The sequence below is a fragment of the Chinchilla lanigera genome, unplaced genomic scaffold, assembly GCF_000276665.1.
Source record: "Chinchilla lanigera isolate Chin_1 unplaced genomic scaffold, ChiLan1.0 scaffold00014, whole genome shotgun sequence".
NCBI lineage: Eukaryota > Metazoa > Chordata > Mammalia > Rodentia > Chinchillidae > Chinchilla > Chinchilla lanigera.
In genome coordinates this window covers 25,676,938-25,698,433 of record NW_004955415.1, presented here as the reverse complement: position 1 = coordinate 25,698,433, position 21,496 = coordinate 25,676,938, and the positions used below count along the sequence as shown (strand labels likewise).

At 41.5% G+C, this 21,496-nt stretch overlaps 1 protein-coding gene across 5 annotated transcripts in view; it reads left to right on the top strand.

Annotated features, from left to right (window-relative positions):
• Nucleotides 1-21,496, top strand: part of Kif16b (kinesin family member 16B) — a 290,964-nt gene that overhangs the window by 42,264 nt on the left and 227,204 nt on the right. For all 5 annotated transcript variants that reach the window (XM_013512331.1, XM_005380898.2, XM_013512330.1 and 2 more), the window contains exons 7-12: nt 1,517-1,659; nt 3,032-3,200; nt 3,389-3,520; nt 4,816-4,991; nt 11,792-11,857; nt 15,499-15,558. In XM_013512331.1, the coding sequence (XP_013367785.1) occupies nt 1,517-1,659; nt 3,032-3,200; nt 3,389-3,520; nt 4,816-4,991; nt 11,792-11,857; nt 15,499-15,558 (746 nt within the window). The remainder of the gene's footprint in view (nt 1-1,516; nt 1,660-3,031; nt 3,201-3,388; nt 3,521-4,815; nt 4,992-11,791; nt 11,858-15,498; nt 15,559-21,496) is intronic.

The following is a 21,496-nucleotide window of genomic DNA, read 5'->3' as shown; positions in this document are numbered from 1 at the left end:
AAAAAAAAAAACAAAACCAGGGCACACAAGAATGTTTATAGTATGCTCCTTTTCTTTATTGGGGGGTGCTGGCCATTGAAGTCAGGGCCTTGAATTCCTGGATCTCAGGCAAGGTGTGAGGTCTGCCACTGAGCTTCATTCCTAGTCTAAGATGTTACCATTTGTGTGAAAGGGGACAAGGTAGTTTTGTGTGTATGCCATTCCCTTCACATTTATGGGTTATTTTTAGAAGGGATGCGGATACTACTAACACCTGATGGCCTGACAGAAGATGGGTAACTCAGCTTTTTGTTGCTGTGCTAAAACACTCTGAAATAAACAATTTAAAGGAAAGAAAGGTTTATTTTGGATCATGGCTTCAGAGCTTTCAGTCCATGGTCTTTGCTGTGTTGCTTTTAGGCTGGGAGTGAGGCAGAACCATGGTGGAAGGGCAGGATGGAGGAAAGCTCACTTCAGGGCTGCCCAGAAGTAGAGAGAGAGGGAGAGCTTGTACTGAAGGCTTCCTTGTCTCCCTACTTTTATTCCACCTGGGTCTTTAGCTTATTGGGTGGTGCTGCCCACATTCAGGCCAGCAGCACAAGCTCTTCCTTTCTCTTTGCTTCTGGGCAGCCCTGAGGTTAGCTTTCCCCCATCCTGCCCTTCCACCATGGTTCTGCCTCACAGATACACGTAGAGTGTGCTTTGCTAATTTCCTAGCATGTCTCAATGTAGCAAAGTTGATAGGACTATCACAAAAGGGAAGGGAGGGCACTGTAGGAGAGGAGTAGAGGCCCCCTTCCCCAGTGGAGCTTTGGACTGAGAGGTAAATGAATGCTCCAAAAATCTGCGTTTTCTGGCACTGAGACTGAATCCAGGGCTTCACCCATGCTAGGTAAGCTCACCACATACTAACCTGAAACTTGTGATCTTCATTGCTCAGCCTCCTGAGAAGCTGGAATTACTGGTGTACTCCAATATTGGTGGCTCTAAAAAGTTTTTAAAGCCTTTAAAATATGCTTTTAGCCAGATGTGTTGCACCCTTATAATTGCAGTGCCCTGGGACCTTGAGGGAGGAAAATCCCAAGTTCAAGCCCAGCCTGGATTCCAGTAACTGAGCAAGAACCTATCTCAAAATAAAAGTAAAACAAAAGAGGGCTAAGAATGTAGCTCAGTGCAAAAGCCCTGACTTTAACTGCTGGTATGGAATGGGGGCGGGGCCTTTACGTTTTGCTTAAAAGTAGTGCTTTTTTTCTTCTTGTACTGTGATTAATGCCAAGAGGTTTATGTTAGTACCTAGCATGTCCTAAATACGGTATCTATGTAGCTACACATTACCCGATGAGGCAACTGAGGCCCAACCAACTTGTCCCAACTGTAGCCTGTTACTGTGTATACCATCACCCTACAGAAACAAGTCTTTAAATATTCAGCAGATTTGTAGAGAATAATTCATGCATTATTTTATCAAGAGGAGTTTCTTACTCCATTTACTGTGTAATGGGAAAATTTCTTCACTCCTTCCTTTTTTTTCTTCCAGATTTATCCAAACATTTAGTACAGAATTATGGTGATGTGGAAGAACTGATGGATGCGGGAAATATCAACCGGACCACAGCAGCGACTGGGATGAACGATGTCAGTAGCAGGTCTCATGCCATCTTCACCATCAAGTTCACTCAGGTAGGGGCAGCTGAGGGGTAAGGGGTGTTGGTGGGCTCCATCCCTACAGTCCTTACTTCCTGATTAACATCTGCTGAGGAGTCCTCATTGTTGAACCAGGCTCACAGCAAGCAAAGGTGACTGGCTGTCATTATCTTGTTAATTAGAGCGGAACATGTGCTGTGCGCAGAGTTTCATGATGGTTACAATCACAGTAATTTTAAATGTCCTGAGGTGTACCCTTTAGAAATATTTAGCAGGCTTCCACCTTGCTCTAGACATTAAAAAAAAAAAAAACAAAAAAACCACAGAAAACAAAGAAACACCTTACTCTGCGTCTAATTAAGCAAGAGTTTTCATTGTCGTTAGCCCCGTGGGACATGATGGAATGTGAGTCAGTCCAGCTGGAGGCCAAGGTGAGGAATCTGTGCAGTATGTTATCACTCCGTGGAGCTCACCCTACCATGGCGATTATGATTATTAGGGTGAGATTACAGGGCGTCGAGCATCTGCAAGTTCTTATGTAAGAATTCAATATGATCAGATGGTAGACAACATGTTACACCTGAATGGAAGTGATCAAGGGTGCAGAGAAGTAGAACTCACAAATACAAAAAGGAGGCTCCTGTCAGGCCATAGCGTGAGTTAGGAGTTTGGAGGCATCTTCACCCACTTTGACAGTTGAACACATCAGAAATAGTAAGACTGCATTTTATTAACGAAGAGGCTTAGCAGGAAAATGGGAGATTTCTCTAAGCTCCATCAGAATCCTGCTCTGTACATCCCCACAGCTTTACTCTTTGGTAGACTTTGCTTTGACTTAGGCACACTTACCCGTTTTCCTCCTGCTTTCTGGTTAGTGCTAAAATGTGGGTAGAATTCAAAGGCAGAGTATCGTATTTAGTATTTCACATTTTTAAAAAAAATGTGAGACAAAATGTTTTAACATCGAATAATGGTGAAGTGATTTTTACATAATTGTCTATATTTATCTTGTTTTGGAGCGCCTCTGTGCTGGAATGCTGGGGATTATAGATGAACACGAAGCTCCCTGCTTGTTTACTTACACTCTGCTTTCTTGAGTGTCCCTTAGCACTTGGTTTCATATCCTGCCATGCTCTGGCTCCATTGGGCGCTGTTGACTGTGACAGGAGGATTGCAGAAGTGGGATGGTTCTTCAGAAGGCTTAAGAATCACACATGGCAGACTTTTATTGTATTATATTTAATTTTGGAAGTTTTTATAATCAATATGAAGGGCAGCATCATAACAAAATGAAAAAGGTCCATCCTGAGAGATCTCAACATGGAGGGAAAAGTAATTAGAATTTGCATCATAAACAGCATGAGGGCTCTTTGTATCCCTTCAGTGTTACTTTTATATTTTACCACAGGCAAAGTTTGACTCTGAAATGCCATGTGAAACTGTGAGTAAGATCCACTTAGTTGATCTTGCTGGAAGTGAGCGTGCGGATGCCACCGGTGCCACGGGGGTCCGGCTGAAGGAAGGAGGGAACATTAACAAGTCCCTTGTGACTCTGGGAAATGTCATTTCTGCCTTAGGTAGGTGTGTGCTGGCCTCCTGCAGCCTTTTCCTCGGGTACTATATTAGCATGAACCAATTATGTTTAATGTTTGTCTTGCAGATAGGCAATAACGTCATCCTCAGGGGTTTTTGAAGCAGAATTGGAGGGGAAAGAGAAATTTTAATAATTATCTTTTTTTCTCCTTTGTTTCCTCCTTCCCCACAGCTGATTTATCTCAGGATGCAACAAACCCTCTTGTAAAGAAGAAGCAAGTTTTTGTGCCTTACAGGGATTCTGTTTTGACTTGGCTGCTGAAAGACAGCCTTGGAGGAAACTCTAAAACTATCATGATTGCCAGTAAGAGTTTTCAGTTATTTTCCTAAGCATCCAATGTTTCCTGTGAATTAACTGTAAATATTTAAGTTTGAAGTGTCTCATTAGGATCTAGCACCTTTTATTTCTTCAAAATGTAATGGTTTTTCTAGTTACTCAGCATATGCAGTTTGCAGCTCGTGTCATTAGCTGTTACATAGCCCTTGCCCTGTTGAGGAAGCTGTGATCACATGCAGAGATGCGCGTTTTCCTTTGTGTGAAGTGTGTGGTGGAAACACTCAGCTTCACTGCCTCATAGGACGAAGTCATTATAGGAACATGAATGAAAAGCCAACTTTTTCTACTTAAAGCAGTAGTTGTGGCATTTAAAGTAAAATTGGAGTGAAAAAACCAGTAAGTAGTGATGAGTAACATACCTTATTTTCAGATTTTGACTCATTAACTAAAAGAAGCAGAAGAGAGAAAAATAGAAAGTGCAGATAATTATTGGTGAGAACCTAGGACTTCTTCTGCACTCATCCTGCCCTTTCTTTCTGTTTCCTGTCTGGGCTCTTCCCCTTCTGTCCCCTGTCCCTCTTGTACCTGTGCTATGTGGTTAACTAGGAGGCCAGAGGTCTTCCCTGGGGTACAAGCTCCATTCGGAATTGTGACTCACCGCAGCCTTGAAGTTTGGTGGTGGTAGTAGGGGGTGAGATTAAAACCTTCCCAAATGAAAGAATTAATGAGTCTATTTTTTTTTTTTTTTTTGTCTTTTTGAGACAGGGCTTTATTACATGCAGTTCAAGCTGGCCTCAAACTCACTTTCTAGCTCAGGCTGGCCTCGAACTCATAGCAGTCCTTCCTCAGCCTCTCAAGTGCTGGGATTAAGGCGTGCACCACCTCACCTGGCCCTTAACTAGTCTATTGACTCTTTTAAAAATTGTCATGCTCTAGATTTTTACAGATGGTAAGCTTAGCCTGAAATTTTAAAAGTATTTTAATTCCTGCCTAATGTTGAGAAGTACAAATAGTCTTGAAATCCTCTTTTTATATTTGGAACTGAGAAAACTGCTTAACTAGGGTGAGGTGTCTCACATCTTATTTTAAACTTGGTTAGGTGGTTGATTCTTGCCTTGAGAAAAGCAGAATAACATTTAGTTTGGTATAGTGAATATACTTTCCTATGAGTCTTAGAAAAATTTTAGTATTCATTATTGTTGCAATGAATATTTAGTTTATCCAATGACCTGGGGTTAATCTGACTTTTAAATTATAAACCAACTGTGTTAAATGAAACATGGAGTGCTAGATAAATGATTTTTTGCATTCATTCTTCACAGCCATTTCACCTGCTGATGTCAATTATGGAGAAACCCTAAGTACTCTTCGCTATGCAAATAGAGCCAAAAACATCATCAACAAGCCTACCATTAATGAGGATGCCAACGTCAAACTTATCCGTGAGCTGCGAGCTGAAATAGCCAGGCTGAAAACGCTGCTTGCTCAAGGGAATCAGGTTGGAGTTTTCTGAGATTTATGGATAATTTTCTTTGAGTAACGGCATCTATTTCTAGATCTTAATGAGACAATTATCTCCTGGTATTGATTTAAGTAAATAAGTGCTAAGTAAAGCTTCAAATGAGTTAACCAGTCTCTCTTTTACCTCAGCCTTCTATTGGCCTTTGCATTCATTTTGTGCTCTGCGAGGAAGATTTTATCCACTAAACCTAAAATGATTAACTATCTAATAGTTATCAATTATGAACAGAAATTTAGCATGCATAGGATTAGCAGCATAATTTCCATCAGTGGCAAGAAACTGAGATGCTCAGAGTAATATTTAAAATTCTGCCCATGCATTTTATGACTTTAAAATGTGTCTTAATGGAATGAAAGGCTTCTTTGAATACCTTTTTAAATCTCCAAATCACCCATCACAGAGGTGGTTAGTGACTTAGTGACACATGTGAGGTGATACCTGTGGCCTGGCTGTGATGCTTTCCCTGGGGTCCAATTTGATTATTAAGATGGCCTTTCTTCAGGGTCATTTGGAATACTAGAAAAGAAGCCTGCTTATTTTGTGATTTTTTTTTTTTTTTTTTTGCAGTTAACTTTCTTATAGTGTGGATAGTGTACATTCGGTTATGTTCTGTGTACACAGTGCGCATGCAGTTCTGGTAGGGCTAGAAGAGAGACTGCCCTTGAAAGAGAGTCAAGAATGCCTTTTTAAACAGGTGAAGTTAGACTTGGGTTGGAAATAAAAATACATTTTATGATGTTTTTGTAACCCACACATGATTTTAAGAGTATCATTGAAAGAAAGACTTCTTTAAGTACAAAGTAGTTGCAGAGCAGTGCTTTCCATGTAGGCATCTGTGGCACTTGAAGCTCTTGACATCCCATAAGTAGTTTGGTCTATGAAAATATTGACAGGAAAAGAAACTTCCTGGAGTCTCCTGCATCCTGAAATACGCTTGGCCGTCCTTTCTGGCAAGATGGCAGACAGCAATCAATAGGAATCCTTCACTGTGCTTAAAAAGGTTTCCAGACTTTTTATCTATGATATGGGGCTTCCTGGATGCAAAAGTTGCTGTCAGCATGGGTAGTCACTGCATGAGATGTTACTGACTTATCACCTGAACACTAGAAATAATTTTATTTATACATTTTGCTACCGGGATCCTTTTTCAGTCTTTTAATAACATTATTATCTAAGGTAAGCACTTAAAGATGATTTCATAGTATCATTCAAAGTATTATATGTGAAGGAGAATAGTTGGAAAATTGTAGGTATAGCATCTTGTACTTAATCTTTTATGAGGTTAAGAGAATAAAGGGAAAAGCAAGAGACCAATCTTTTTCAACTAAACTGAGAGAAGCCTCATTACACAGCCAAAAAAACTTTAATTTATTCAGACTTTTTTTTCTTTTACAAATGTCTTGGGCAGAATTGATATGTCACCATTTTGCCTTACATTTTGTGATCTTTTTTCTACTTTCATGACCCAGTACTACTGCTGTAGTAAAGGGAGTATTCTTGTTAATATTTTTTGGGGGTAAGGATGGGAAAGTCTATTTTACAACATACTGACGATAAAAGTCTTTGATAAATTTAATATCTACACTATAATGAACATGGGCATTGAATTTAAAATGATTTATCTTATTCTGAGGCTATAAATTATTGTGAGACAATAATAGAGGCTTGTCCTAAATTAATTGCATTTGCAATGCTTAATGAAATAAGCAGGTGTTCTTAAATACTCATTAAAAATCCCCATATAAATCTTACTAAGGACATTGCTGTATTCCTGAAAGATTCTCTGCCAAATACTGCCCTGGTACATTGAGAATGTTGCTCAGAGTACCAGTCTAGGATTATTTATTTAAGCACAGCTAAATGAAAGTCAGCTTTTACTTTTAATAATTTTATGTATTCGTCACTGGAAATGGTCATGCATCAGAATTTTAAAAGCACAATTTTACAAAGAAGATTCTGACATGTATTTGCTCTTTCTATTGTATAAATAGATATGATAGTTTTTATATATGTTTATATTAAATCTCTCTTGAAGTATTATATAAATATACAGAATATGTATCATTCTGTGAATTTTCACAAGTTGCATGCCTAACTCACCCACTTACCCAGCACCCGCCTTAAGAAATTGAGTATCATCAGCATCCCTAAAATTCCTGTCCAGGACCTTCTTGCCTTTCCTGTCAAGGGTAGCACTTTCTTGACCTCAAGAGGCAAAGCCTTGTGTTTGTGAGTTTCTCTGCATTGCTGCATATAGTTGCTGGTCACTGCCCTCACTGCTGTTTTGTATTCCATCATGCACACCTCTCCAAGCTCATTTATCCATTCCACTTTTGAGGGACATTTTCCTGTTTGTGAGTATTCATGCGGCCAGAGACTTTCTTCTGCATATCTTTCAGTGAATATACTGGTGTGATTCTGTGAGGTCTGTGCCTAAGGGTGTAATTGGTGGTCAGGAGGTATATGTATGTTCAGTTTTAGTAGATACGGCCGAACATTGCTTATACCAGCTCTGCTCTGCCCTCAATATATGGTGGTGCCAGTTTTAGTTGCTGCAGATCTTTGCCATTGCTTGGCTTTGTCCATTTTTCATTGTAACCATATTGATGAGTATGTACCAGTATCACAGGATGATTTTACTTTGCACTTTCAGAGGATTAATGAAGCTGAACATTTGAATATCTTCTCATCAAGTGTTTACTCTTTTATTATATTTTCACTTTTTTACATATTTCTGCCTTTATTTTGGCAGAGAGAATGTTTTGACTTAATCTCTCTTGACTGTATTCGTGAATAGATAAATTAATACAGAAATGAAGTAAACAGCAGAAGTTAAGCAGTGAAGAAGATACTGAAGAGGAGAAGATGAAAATAGAATGAATTCTTGATTTTTTTCATCTGGGCCTATCCAGTCTTGAATAGCAGAAGTATCTCTATGTAGAAAGTTTTAAGGTGGACACGTCTGATTTAATATTTAAAGTAGAACTCACTTACTTGGTGTTTGTAAGAATGGATGAAGGCGTCTGGTAATCCAAGGGGAAAGAATGTGATGCAGAAACACATTGTTATGATAGAGTGCAGTTCTCAAAATCAGAAAAGACTTCAACTTTCATAAGGGTAGACCACAACATACTTATTGGAAATAGCAGGTTATAAAGCCATGCACATTTACCACAGGAAACATTAAGTTTTCTTTTGCATTCTGTGAGCAAAGGTAGACAGAAATAAGTGAGGATGTGACATATCCACATAATAGCATGGGAGTTACTCAGTAACATACCAAGTAGGTGAAGGTTTCAGTTCATGTAACAAAAGACTACTTTCCTATTCAAAAAACAACATCTACAAAAAGATAAAAGCATCATAACCTATGATGGTTAGGGTGGAGTGTCAACTTGATTGACTGTAGGATCCACCTTGGATGTGTCTGGGTGGGTCATGGAGGCATGGCCTTGGAGTCTGTTTCTGGTGCCTTGCTTTTTTCTCCTGCTCTATTTCCTGGCTGCCACAGTGTTGCTCTACCTTCCCCTTCTGCCATGCTGTTTATGCCTCAGAGTCAATTGACAATGGACTGGATTACCTTGAAATATGAGCCAATCTAAATCTCTCTTTTATTAAGTTGTAAGTATTGTCTGTTGTGTCCGGCAAATGTGATTTGGTACTAGAGAAGTGGGGTCATTGTTTGACTGTACCTAAGGAACTATTTTTCAGGTAGTTTGGAAATGTTTGGAGATCTGGGCTAGAGAAATTCTAGAATGCTATAGAGTCTGATAAGTGATTCTGGTCCAATCTCAGAAGACCTAAGTGCTGATGGGAATGCAGACAGTAAAGTCCAGGTTCAGGAGATTTTAGTTGGGGACAAGGAGTCCATTGGCAGTTGGGCTTCAGGTCATTTGTGTAAGTCTGGCAGAAAATTTGTCTGTATTTTGCCCATGTTCTGAGACTTTGTAGAAGACTATGGGAGATTAAAGACAGTGGACTAAGAGCTGGTAGATGAAATTTCAGAGCAGCCCAAAATTTGGGCTGTGGCATGGCTGCTGCTGGTGACTTTGAGCCAGATGTATAGAGAGAATTGGAGACAAAAAGGCAGAGCAGAAAACATTGGAAAAGTTAAACTTTGGCTCAAAAGATATCATGTGTAAAGTTGGAGCCAAAGGAGGTATGTTTGCTGAGGAGATTAGCACCATTAAAAAGAAACCAAGTACTTTGCACAGCGCCAAGACAAAAGATGCCTCAAGAACACCTCAGAAATCATTAGGACTCCATCTGTTGAAATCACAAAGTTATTAAAGTGTCAATCTTATTTGAGAACAGAGTCCTTGGGACATCTGCTTAAAAAGGGTAGTCTAGGGAATTGGTTCCCCGGCATTCATTTCACTGTGCTCAGTCATTCAGGCACTCAGAGGCTGCTTTATCAATGATCCAAGTGGGCCCCGCTGCTGATTGAGTTGACAGCCAACCTTGGCATTGCCCACATGATACTGATTTTACTGGCATGCAAAATGCAAGAGTTGTGGGGCTAGGAAGGATTTCAGCAACATTTCAAAGGCCTGGGAATCCAGGCAAGGAGCCTCTGAGAGGGCAGTGTGTGAAGCTGTGGGAATGAAGCCAAAGGTGCAGTGGAGATCCCAGGAAGTTGGACATGCTAGGAAAATGGAACTTCTGCTGGGCAAAGCTGTATTCCAAGAGTGAAGCCTGTTGAAAAGAGGATGCACAGGCTGCAGCCAGCAAGGTCATAGGGATGGGGCTGCCTGAACCCTATAGAACTCACATTTTACTCCTCTGTGCCCTGGATGTAGATGTGGGATTTGGAGCTACAGGACTTAATGTTTGCCCTGCTGGATTTTAGTCTTGCATTGGTCCATTTGTTTTCTGTCTTCTTTCTCCCTTCTAAGATAGGAATGTGCTTTTGTACCTTGTTTTTTATTTTTACAAAGATTCACAGGTAAGAGTTTGCCTTAAGTATCAAAACAATCTCGGACTTCTAAAAAATGCTGAACTGTTGTTGAAAATGGATTATTGCATTTCTGATTATATGTGGGATAGTTGTCTTATGTTAGTTGGAATTATTAACTTACTGACTTTGGTCATTAACATAATTTGGTCATTAAGTGTGGTCTAAGGAGATGTGTTTGGGTATGAAATTGACAAGGGGTAGAATGTGGAATGGGAGGGTAGAATGTCAACTTAGATTGACTTTGGAATCTACCCAGAATATTGGTGGAGCACACTTTTGGGTGTGTCTGGATAGGTCCTGGAGGTGTGGTCTTGGGATCTATGTCTAGTCCCTGGTGCTTTGCTCTGTGGTATTGGCCCCCTACTCTGATTCCAGTCTCCATGTACTATGCAGCTTTGCTCCACCATGCCCTTCTGCTATGATGATCCTTCCTCGGATCCAGTTGACCATGGATACAATTGTTTTAAAATATAATAAAATTAAACCTCTCTTCCATTAAGTTGTGGCTGTCAGGTATTGTATCCCAGCAACAGGAAAGCTCACCAATACACAGCCCAACAGAAAAATGAATTAAGATTGTGGCTGTCACCAATAAGTAAACACCTATACTTCCCCACCAGCCACCTTATCTTCTCTCTGTTGTGCACACAGGTGTGGCATTTAACAGAACCTAGTAAGACTGCCTTGTGGATGTTTTTGTTTAAATAAAAGTTGAAAGTTAAACAGTAATGAAAACTGTGCTAGAGCTTCTAGGTAGGACAACTTGACCATTAAAAAAGAATCATATATGTAGAGGACTCACAAATCCCCTTCTAGAAATTTATTCCATTGATACAGCTCTGTACAGTGTAGGCAGTTGGTATAAAGATAGTCATGGTAGCATTACTGGTAAAGCAAAAGGTTAGGAAAAAATATATATATTAAAAGGAGAGTACAAAGATAAATTATAGACTGTCTATATGGTGTGTGTAAAAGTATATTACTTTTAACTGAATTTTCTCTTGTCAATTGAATAGTCAAAGTAGTATTTTTCTTTTACTTATGTTTAAAAACACAACAAAAACGTGTTTGCATATGACTAGAATAAGTGCAGGTTTACAAACAAACTCTGAAAAGAGTGGTTGCTGGTGGGTGGGGAGAGATCTTCCCTCATAGCTTTCTCTCTGTGATGTCTCAGGGAGAAAGGTGGTCAGAACTGAAATGTTGGGAGTATAGTTAGAGCCCAGGCCTGGTTCCACTTTCCTGTCCTGTCCACTTGTCCCTCTCTGCTCTAACCTGATTTCATGTAGGTCTTCATATTCCTGCAGCCTGGGTAAGGAAATGGATAGACAGATGTGGTACACCATGCGGGATGCTAAATTCCAGCCAGCAGTGAAAGTAGTTTCCTTCTCATGTTTCAGAGTGGGTGCATCTCAGAAGCTGTGGTTGAGCAAGACTTAGGCATCTTGACTTTGGATTTTGTATTCTCAGCATGTTCAAACAGAGGAGTCCTTAAGACCAAGGGATTTAGGCTGTGTTTGATTTTGTGTTGGTAATGTCTCTATGTTACGACTTTTGTTTTGCTGATTTGTATAGCAAATGTAGGCTTATCAGGAAGGCCCAGTTTTGGATATTGTGAGATATGTATCCTATGGACTAGAGACTTGGTGACAAGTGATACTTTTGAAGGGGGATGTGGCATTACTTTTCACCACTAATAGTTTCTGTGGAAGTTTGTTAATTTACTCAAATCATAGGAAAATCCTTACTGCACATTATTGCTATTTATTAGTTGCTGCTGTTTATTAATTGCTGCTGTCTTTTATGGTTTAAATTCTAGATTGCCCTCCTAGACTCCCCCACAGCTTTAAGTATGGAGGAAAAACTTCAGCAGAATGAAGCAAGAGTAAGTGATAGTTTGACTTGTTATTTAAAAAAAAAAATATTAGTACACATTTTCAGCATGTCATGATTACATTCACTGTGGAAAGTTGGTACATGTATGTAACACATCTTAATTCTTTCTACTTCTCTTTCCCATTCTCTTCTATTTTTAAAATCATAACATTTGCAATTTTCTGTTTTGTTTTGGTGGTACTGGGGGTTGAACCCACAGCCTTTGTAGTAGCTACATCCCCAGCCCACCTCCCCTTTTTATGAGCCTTAGTAGTTTTTGGTCAAGATTAGTTCATCATCACAAATTCTGTCCTGTATAGATTCTTCTGCTTGTCCCAACATTGTAGCTTCAAAAGTTTTTTTATTTTATAAAAGAATGAAACAAAATTTCATAACACTGAAATAAGAAAATAACAATAGTTAAAACACTGTGTATTGTTACCTTCTAAGTAGTGTTTTTGTTTGTTTGAGATAGGAGTCTCATGAAGTCACTAAGTTAGTCAGGCTGGGCTTGAGCTTGTGGTCTGCCTACCTCAGCCTCCCAGATGCACCATTGTGCCCAACTGTGCACTATTTTTTTTAAGTCTATACTTTCTAGTATTTGTCTGAGACATTCTTCTTTAAATTTTTCATGTTATCAACTTCATGGCCATTTTAAAGATGCACAATAGGTGGCTTTTTATGTAATGAATATGTTATCTGGGACTTTGTAAGTGTCATTTGAGTGGCACAGGATGACCAAGCACAGTTGAGTTCACATGCAGCCCTCTTGACCAGGCAGTGGGATCATGCAGGCTGTCAGAGTGGACAGGAGTCCTAGGGCAAGAGTTTGTGCTCTTTATTCACAAGGTATGAGTGGGGCTTTTTCAAAACCAGGTTTGTGGCTAACTGAGTGCCATGCCATTAAAAAATCCCAGAAAACATAAAACACTTTTTGGGCAAGAGAAAGAGACATTAAGAACAAATTTTTGGAGTGAATTTTTTTTTTTTTCCATGATGCTAAATGGTTAAAACACAATGAGGGAAAAAACTGAGTCTGTTGGTAAAAACTCAAGAATACACAACATGGAAGATATAAATGGAGTCGTAGTTCTGAAGAACTTGTTGACACTGCCCTAGATAATTATGTTAGTTAATATGCTGATAATAGCATTAGTAAAATCATTAATTTCTTAATCCTTATTTTTTTCCTGAAATTGTCTAATTTAGTGCTTCAGATTCTCATTTTGAATGCTATGAAATATTTGGATATAGTCTTAAATTATCTCTCAATTATAGTTTTTAGGAATATCTAGCAAGTTAATAGAAAGCAGTAAACATTTTAATCTGAATGTGTTATACATGCTGTGACAGAAATGACTGCTTATCTTGTTTATATCGTTTTCTAAATTTTTGTCTAGTTTCTTGCTGACCTTTTTAAATTGTTTGCCATCTGTTTGACTATAAATTTCATATCTGATCACATTGCTAGAGGTAGTATCACATGTGTGCATATTTTATTAATGTTCTAAATGGAGTGTTCTTGATTTAAATACAGCGATAAAGTAAATCCAAGGCATATTTGTAACTTTTAAAGCTGGAATTACCTGACCGAATTTGAAAAGGGTTGATAGGTGTGCATTGCTTCTCTGAGAATGTATCTGTTGGTGAAATACAGAATTATTTGTTGAATGGTTTGTGTTATGAGAAGATAAATTTCCAGTGAGAATCTGTTCACTGGTTAGTATAAATTAGTAAGTTTAATATGCCAGCCTTTTCCCCTTCTATGGGGACAGGAAACACAAGTATAGCCTCTCTTTGATGGCTTTTTCAGAACCTCAAGTCCTGATCACCAGGGGCTTTCACTGTGACCCAGAGTCTGGGGTGGGTCTCAGGAGGGCTTGCAGTGTGAGTGGCTTCAGATCAATCAGCGTAGTCTCGCCAAGGCTGTAGCAATGAGCAAGGCAAGGTCAGAGGCTCTTTCTCTCCTGTTTATTTTTGTCTTGAATAGATTTTTTTTTTTCCCTGGTACCAGGAATCGAACTCACGATCTTGGGCTTGCCAGGCAGGCGCTGTGCCGCTGAGCTAAATCCCCAGCCCCTTTGTCTTGAATAGAGATAAGAATAGAATAGAGTTCGTTACTAGTAACTAGTAAAAGAAGAATCATTATTTAAAAAAATCTCTGACCCTCCAGCCCCACTGGAGCTAAGTTGGGGCTGAAGTGAATGGGCGTTGTGTGGCTGAGCATGGGTGTGTGAGATGTGTGCGTGGATAAACTGTCACCTCCTGACCTCTGTTTGCCATCAGCAGCTTGCTTTCTTGTGTCTGGGTTGCCTGCATGCTGCCCCGGGAAGCACCTTCCTCTTAGCAGTGAGAGTGGGGAGCAGGAGGTATAAGTGGGATGCTCTCTGCTGCTGGCAGCGGGAGGGCAGGTGGACACAGGTGCAGAAAGGTAAAGGCCCGAGAGAACAGGGGCTCCCCTGGCTGAAGCTACTCTTTCAGCCCTCGGTATTTCCTTTCTGCAGAATGCATTTTTCATTGCTGTTTTTTCCTACCTCAACTGAGGCATCACTTTTTGCTTCTCAACAAATTAATCACTAGGATCATCTAAAAATTTTTCTGAAACTAGCAGAAAATTTACATTAACTTTAAGAAGCAATTTTCAACTATGCTGTGTTTAACAACTGGCGATGTTTTTCCCAAGTTATAGGCAACTGGAAAAAGCTGATTTTTATCAAAAGTTTTTTGCTTTTTCTAAGAGAGTCAATTAAAGAACCACTTTTGAAAAAAAATAGAATGAGATTTATAAACCCTATTAATTAGTTACAAAAGCAAATTATCTCCTAAAAGAAAACTGCAACACTGAAGGTGATTTAATCACCAGATCTAATTAGAAAGGAAAGTAAATCAGTATTTCTTAGGACTTCAAGTATAGTCAGGAAAAATTAACCCGTGTAATGGGACTCTGTCATCCTTTTTTTTATTTTATTTTATTTTATTTTTTTTTTTTTTTGGTTTTTCTCTGGTACCGGGAACCGAACTCATGACCTTGCGCTTGCCAGGCAGGCGCTTTTGCCACTGAGCTAAATCCCCAGCCCCCGGACTCTGTCATCCTTGAACTTGTAATTTCGGTTAATAATCCAAGGAAGCTGCTTTTAGTTAAGGATAGCATGAAAAAGACTTTTGTAAAATTGTAGGCAACTTGAGGCAAGTTTAGGCAACTTTAGGCAATTTTAGGCAACTACCAAAGGCACTAGGTGAGGGCTTTCTCATCCAGGAATTTTCCTCTCTTTTCTGGGCTACTAAGTATGCTTTACTGTTTTGAGTTACTAGCTCTGCAGTGTTTCCTTTGCTGAGTGATTTAGGCAGTGGCAGGGGGTGGTACTAACGATGGAACCCAGGGCTTTGTGTATGCTGGGCAAGTGCTCTAATGCTGAGTTATACCCAAGCCCATCTCTGTCAGCTCTTTCCTTTGTGTAACATAGGCTGAGGGTGAGATTAGCTTTTGTGAGGTATGTTGGTGGTGGTTCTTTTCAGAGTAGAAATTGCAAGCTAATTTGAAACATTTATAGTACTTCTTTTCATAAGGTTTAAATCATTTGGAAACTTTCTAAAGAAAATCATACTCATGTTTTCCATGAAGTGATGGCATCTGTGTATTTTTCTTTTTAGGTTCAAGAATTGACTAAGGAATGGACAAACAAGTGGAATGAAACCCAAAATATTTTGAAAGTAAGGACACTAAATAGATCTCTTAGACTGTGCTGGCTTAAGTAGGTAAAATTTTATTTACTTATTTTAATCAAATGCGACAGTTGTGTGCTTTGCTTAAGGTAAGATCAATGGAACTGATTAATGACTGTGGCTAGAGGGAGTTTCTGGCTTGATTTTGAAGAAATGGAAGACAGGCTATTAGACATTAAAGCTGTGTGCCTTAACGTGCACAGGTTATGTTGCTATTTCATTTTTTCCATTTTTGGCTCAGCATGTATTAGAGCGCTATTGCTCAAGGCCATCTACTTTGTCTTTCTGCATTTGTTAGAACTAATATAAAAGCAATATATTAAGTGAGCAAACTTGTCTATGACAGTATTATTGAATGTGCTTGCTTAGCATGGCTGGATTTCAGAAATTTCTAAACTAGTAATTTGCTAGGAAAATATTTTTCTGTGTCCCAAGGACTAGACTTCGATGGTGTATATTTCTGTCAAGACTCACTGTGAAAGAATGTGGTAATGGCCTTCATTTTTCATTATCTGTGCTTCAAAATAAGTGTTTCTTTGTCTTTCTCTCTCTCTCTTTATTTTTCTTACCTACTAGAAAAATCTCTGTTATCTGCTGAGGGGCAGCCACTCCAGGTTTGAGGTTAAGTTCCAGTTTTGTGCTTTGATGGTGTTGGACAGATTTTATACACAAGAGAAAGAGATTCAGAGGCTAGAGGTTTTCAGAGGCTTTTGGTGGCCACCGGGGTGGAGCTGCCTTAGAGGGTGAAAATCTCTACCTGAGGTTGGGAAGTCCAGACACATGAGGTTTGCCTGAATGTGTTGGCCGAGCCCTAACTTGGATCTCCTTCACATGAACATGGTGCATCAGTCACCAGTTCATGGAGACAGTCTTGAAGGCCTGGATTAGCTCTTGAGGTCTGCATCTTAACACCTGAACTACATAAATTTCACCTTGTGCCCTCTGTGTGACTTGGCCTGCTCTGGGGTCAGAAAGCCTGTTTCCCATGGAATCAGAAGTTGTACCCAGGTTGCAATGGCAGTGGATTGTGATGGTCTTAGGGATTTACTCTCTGCCTACCAAAGGCACTAGGTGAGGGCTTTCTCATGCAGGTTTTTTCCTCTCTCCTCCGGGCTGCTAAGTATGCCTTACTGTTTTGAGTTACTAGTTCTGCAGTGTTTCTTTTGCTGAGAGGTTGAGGCAGTGGCACGGGCTGGTACTAGCGATGAAAGCCAGGGCTTCATGTATGCTGGGCAAGTGCTCTAATGCTGAGCTATACCCCAGCCCATTTTTGCTGAGAGATTTTAGTGCATCAGACTAAGAATTTACACCCATTTCAGAATATTCAAGAGCAAAGTATATTTGTTGATGTTTCAATTGTAGCCACTGTAAGAAGTTGTGTCACAATGACTGAAGCCCAAGTTGTTTGCCTTTGCATGGCATAATGTAACTTTCCTCAGGAAGTTTGCTAGAGAGGGCCGCTGATATCTGGTTCATTTAAGGGAAAAGTAGTCACTAATAGAATTTTGGCAGGTCCTTGGTGTGAAGTGTCCGGTAGCACCAGAGGCACTGCAGTGGTCAGGGGAAAGAGTTAAGCTACTATTGCTGCTGCTACTGCTGCGCTGCCTCCCCCTTCACTGTGGTTGTCAGTGTGGTTGTTTTCTGGTGGTCCTAGGCTGGTACCCAGGGTCTTGCACATGCTTGGCAAGCACTCTATTAGGAGCTATGCACCCAAGCCCATCCCTGTACTTTTATACTGGGTTTTATGACCTCTCTGCAGAGTGTCTGCTTTGAGGGTCACAGTGTTGAAATGCCTGAACTTTTTCTTACGCTCTTTTCTCATGAGGTGGTTCTGTCCTCTTCCAGTTCCATTTCTCATAAATCTCATTATCTTTATTTCTTTTTATTATTTTAAAAAATAAAAGAAGGAAAACATATTAACAGACATCCATCCATTTACAAAATAGCATAAGAATAATACAAACAAAACAGAGTTACAGACACATTGTAGGAAATTTACCATGGTTGTTGTATTACTTATTGATAACTTCAAAGTGGTTTCTCAGGAAAACAAATAGAGATATACAAGATTGATCAAACAAGTAATCATTAACTGTTCCTTTCTGTAGAGCAACAGAAGACAGTAGTACAACTATGTTAGCTATCCTGTATATACATACTTACATACTTTCCCCTTTATTTCTTCTAACTTTTCAGATGAGAAGAAAAATATGATGCATGCTAGGCATTAAAGATTATGAGAAAGGCAAATACTATTTCATATGTCTCTCTTCTCTTAACCTCACGAGACCATTTTAGACTTTTCTGCTGGCGTTTATGCTTTGTATCTGTGGTCACTTTCTCCTGTCTTCATCTCTAATTAGAAGACAGTGCCCGTGGGCTGGGAGGAAGGAGAAGGCTGCATGCTCTGGAGAACATTCTTTGGAAATGGTTGTTCTGCTGTGTTCCATTGGTTTATAATTGTACCAATGGACCCACCCTAAGTCAGCGTCAGCGGCCTGTGCTGTGCACTTACATTTCCTATCTTGTTATGAGATGGGGTTAGTTCATCCACACACATCAGGAGGAGCGCCCTCAGGAGTATGGAGGACCCATGCCCATGCAAAAGTAGGCATCTCAAGTCAGTGTGTGGGGTGCAGGTCCCTTGAAGTCAGGATTACCCTGGAAAGTCTCTTAAGTTCACCTGGGCATCACCATATCCTGAGCTCTGGGATGCTAAAAGCAAGGAGGGACTTTGTTCCCTTCTTTTTTTTTTTTTTTTTTTCCCCCCGGTGCCAGGAATCAAGCTCACGACCTTGCGCTTGTCAGGCAGGCGCTGTGCCGCTGAGCTAAATCCCCAGCCCTGTTCCCTTTTTTTCTACCTCTTTCGTGGCTTCCCTTGCTGTGGATGCGTGAAACCTGTGGCCTGTCGTGCGAGGGTGGAGGGACAGTGACAGGCCTCTGGCTGCAAGTGGGCGTTGCCAACAGCACTGAGTGTTTCTCGCAGAGCAGCCTTCAGCATGGTGAGTTGGTGCCTCAGGCTTTGATCTGAGCAACGCAGAACTTGATCTCAGGCTTCAGCTCCCTTTCTGACTCACTGGATTGTGACACTCATCCATCACTGCTCTGTACCCTGGTTCCCAGCCTGGACTTCAGGCTCCCGCAACCTCCTCCTCACACCCAGATTAACAGTTTCAGAGACGTCAGTTGTCAGCGTTGCTTTGGAAGCGGTGGACAGCAAAGCTGTGTTTGTCTTCAGGAGGCAGGTCTTGGGCAGTGGGGAGTGCGGGAGGGTTGTATTACTGTGCTGTGTTTCTGCCTCTCTTGCCTCTTAATCTATCTTCTTCATTTTTATGAATCTTTACTTTCTAAAATCCTGAGTATCTTGCTGGCCTCTAATGGCGTGGATCCCCAGTCAGCTGCATCTGACCTATCACAGTTGTTTCTGACCCACTACTCAAACCTGCTGAGGGCTGTCTGGCTCCTAGTGCAGGAGGGAACTGGGTGTCTTGGTGTCCCTTGGCTTCACCGGCGTTGCTTCTTCCCTAGGGACACTTTCCCCATTCTGTCCTCTCAGAATCCACCTTGAAGCCTAGTCACGCCTTGTCTCCTTGGCATCTCAGGATGGATTGTGTTTTCCTCTGTGCTGTTATAGCCTTTATTCTGCATCTGGCACAGTGTTGGGCATCATCTAGGTTAATAGCATTAGATTCTGCCTCTCTCTGCCAGCATCACACACAGAAAGCAGGAGCAGGAGCAGGCCAAGGACTTATTTTCCTTATCATTCTGTGATATGAATGATGTCGCTCCTCCAGCTTGGCTTCTCATAGAATGGGCATGTGATGAAAATTTACAGGGTTAGGTTAGTAGCAAGAAACAAAAATGAAATCCTTCATATTAATCCGCTAAGCCAACCATAACAAAGTACCACAGCCTGGGTGGCTTAAACATTGGAAAGGTGTTTGCCCACAGACCGCAACATTGGCAGGCTTGGTTTCTCCCGAGGCCTCTGTCCTCAGCTGGCCTCCTGTGTCCTTGTGCAGCCTTTCCTCTGTGTCCTGCATCCCTGTCTCCCTGTGTGTCCTTGTTGCCATCACCTCTTCTTAGAAGGACAGCAGCTGTGATAGACTTGGGCTCACCCTGAGGGCCACATTTTAACTTAATCACCTTAATTAGTGTTAATTAAAGGTCTTCTCTCCAAATGCAGTCCCACTCTGAGGCAATAGGGCTTAGGGCTTCCACGTGAGTTTTGGGGCCGCACAGTTCAGCCCAGAGCCCACCCTGGACTGCATGCATCTGATGGCCCTGTGGAGGAGGTGACGTGGAGGGGCTGTATGGGCGCAATCCTGCCAGGGACACTCTTGTCTGTGTACTGCAGCTTGCTTTCTCATGACTGTTGGACAGTCTCTTACAGACTGCAGGGTTTATTCTTGGAATAAACGTGTTTGGATTCCTCTTGAGGGTAGCTCCATCCTGCATGGCATCAGTTCCATGCCAGTCTATTCACAGTGTGGCTTGTGGCCCAGCAGCATCCGATCTTTCTAGCACTGGTGGAAGGGTCTGGGCTGTGAGTGCCCACGGGGTCATAAGCTGTGACTGGTGAGAGCACCAGCATCTCTCAGGGCTGACTTGGGTCTGCTGAGCACTGCTAGAGTGGTCCTAAGCCTTTCCTGCTCTGCCCTGTGCCATGGGCAGTCCTCGTCCAGGCTCCCTTGAGACCCCCACGGCTGATTGGAGAGAGAGTAGACCCCTCTCCTCTGGCCTCACACAGCCTCTCTGTGGCAAGTGCTGCTCCTCCATGGCCGCAGGTCCTGCAGCCAGCATGGGGGCCTTGGTGGCTGCAGTGCTGCCTGGAGACCCAGCCCTGGCCTCCAGAAATGTCCCTTCCTGTCTTCGCCTCTTGTCCAGCAGTGATGCTGGCTTCTGCTGTTGCCTGTCTGTGGGTAGCTTCACTGTCTCCAGAGCTTTCCACATTTTGGCTAGATTTGCCTTTCACTGGGATGACTCCCCTGGGACCTGGGAGTTGATGTTGTGATAAATCCAGCTTCTACCAGCCTTGGCGCGGGGGGTGCCCTGCAACCCTGCGTCTCACTTCTCCTCCTATACAGCTGTGGAACTGTGTAGACTGGGTGGTATTTGAAGACATGGAAGTGGGTGCTCAGCACCCCTCCTTTTTACAAGTGCTGTGTGCTGCTTTATTGCTGATGAATATTTTCCAGTGACCCTTGAAGAGAAGGGGTTCCAGAATCCTCTCTCCACTCTTGCATTCTTTTTTCCCACCTCCACAGTTATTCCCATTTTTGGTTTATCTGCTTTGTACACATTTTGGTTTCTCTGTTCCAGCATTTTATAGACAGGTGGTTAAATAAAAATGCCCAAGGTATGTTATCTGACTCCCAAAGAACTCCTTGAGCTCTGTGCTTCAAAATAAATCACAGATGGCTGGGACTGTTGCATGGCGCTGGTGGCCGTCTGACAGATGGTGTGGTAGAAGCGGGAGCGGCCCTTGAGCAGTGTCTGCCCAGAGTGCAGCTGCCCGGTGTTGCCTGTGGCCCTGCCAAGGAACTTCTTGTTCCAGGAAGCAGGTTCCTCCTTGGTGAAAATGTAGCCTTTGATTCGCAGCATGTGCCTAGACTGTGTTTTAACTGCCCTGCACATGGCTTCTGACTGTATCAGGGAGGGAGCCGCTGCTCATGTGGACACCATAACCTGAGCGGATTTCCTTGGCAGGGGAGCTGCTTGGGTGAGTATGACTTGAATGGAAGGTGATTTTTCAGACTTCAATTTAGTGTCTCACACACAGTAGACAGTTGGTGTTTGTTGAACTGCATTTGGGTGTCAGTGTGTTTTAACTCATGTGAAGATAGGCTCTTAGGGTGGAGGATTGCAGTTGATGCCCTGCTGTCTGTTCTCTGAGGAGCTAGGAGAGGCAGGCGGGGACTGCACA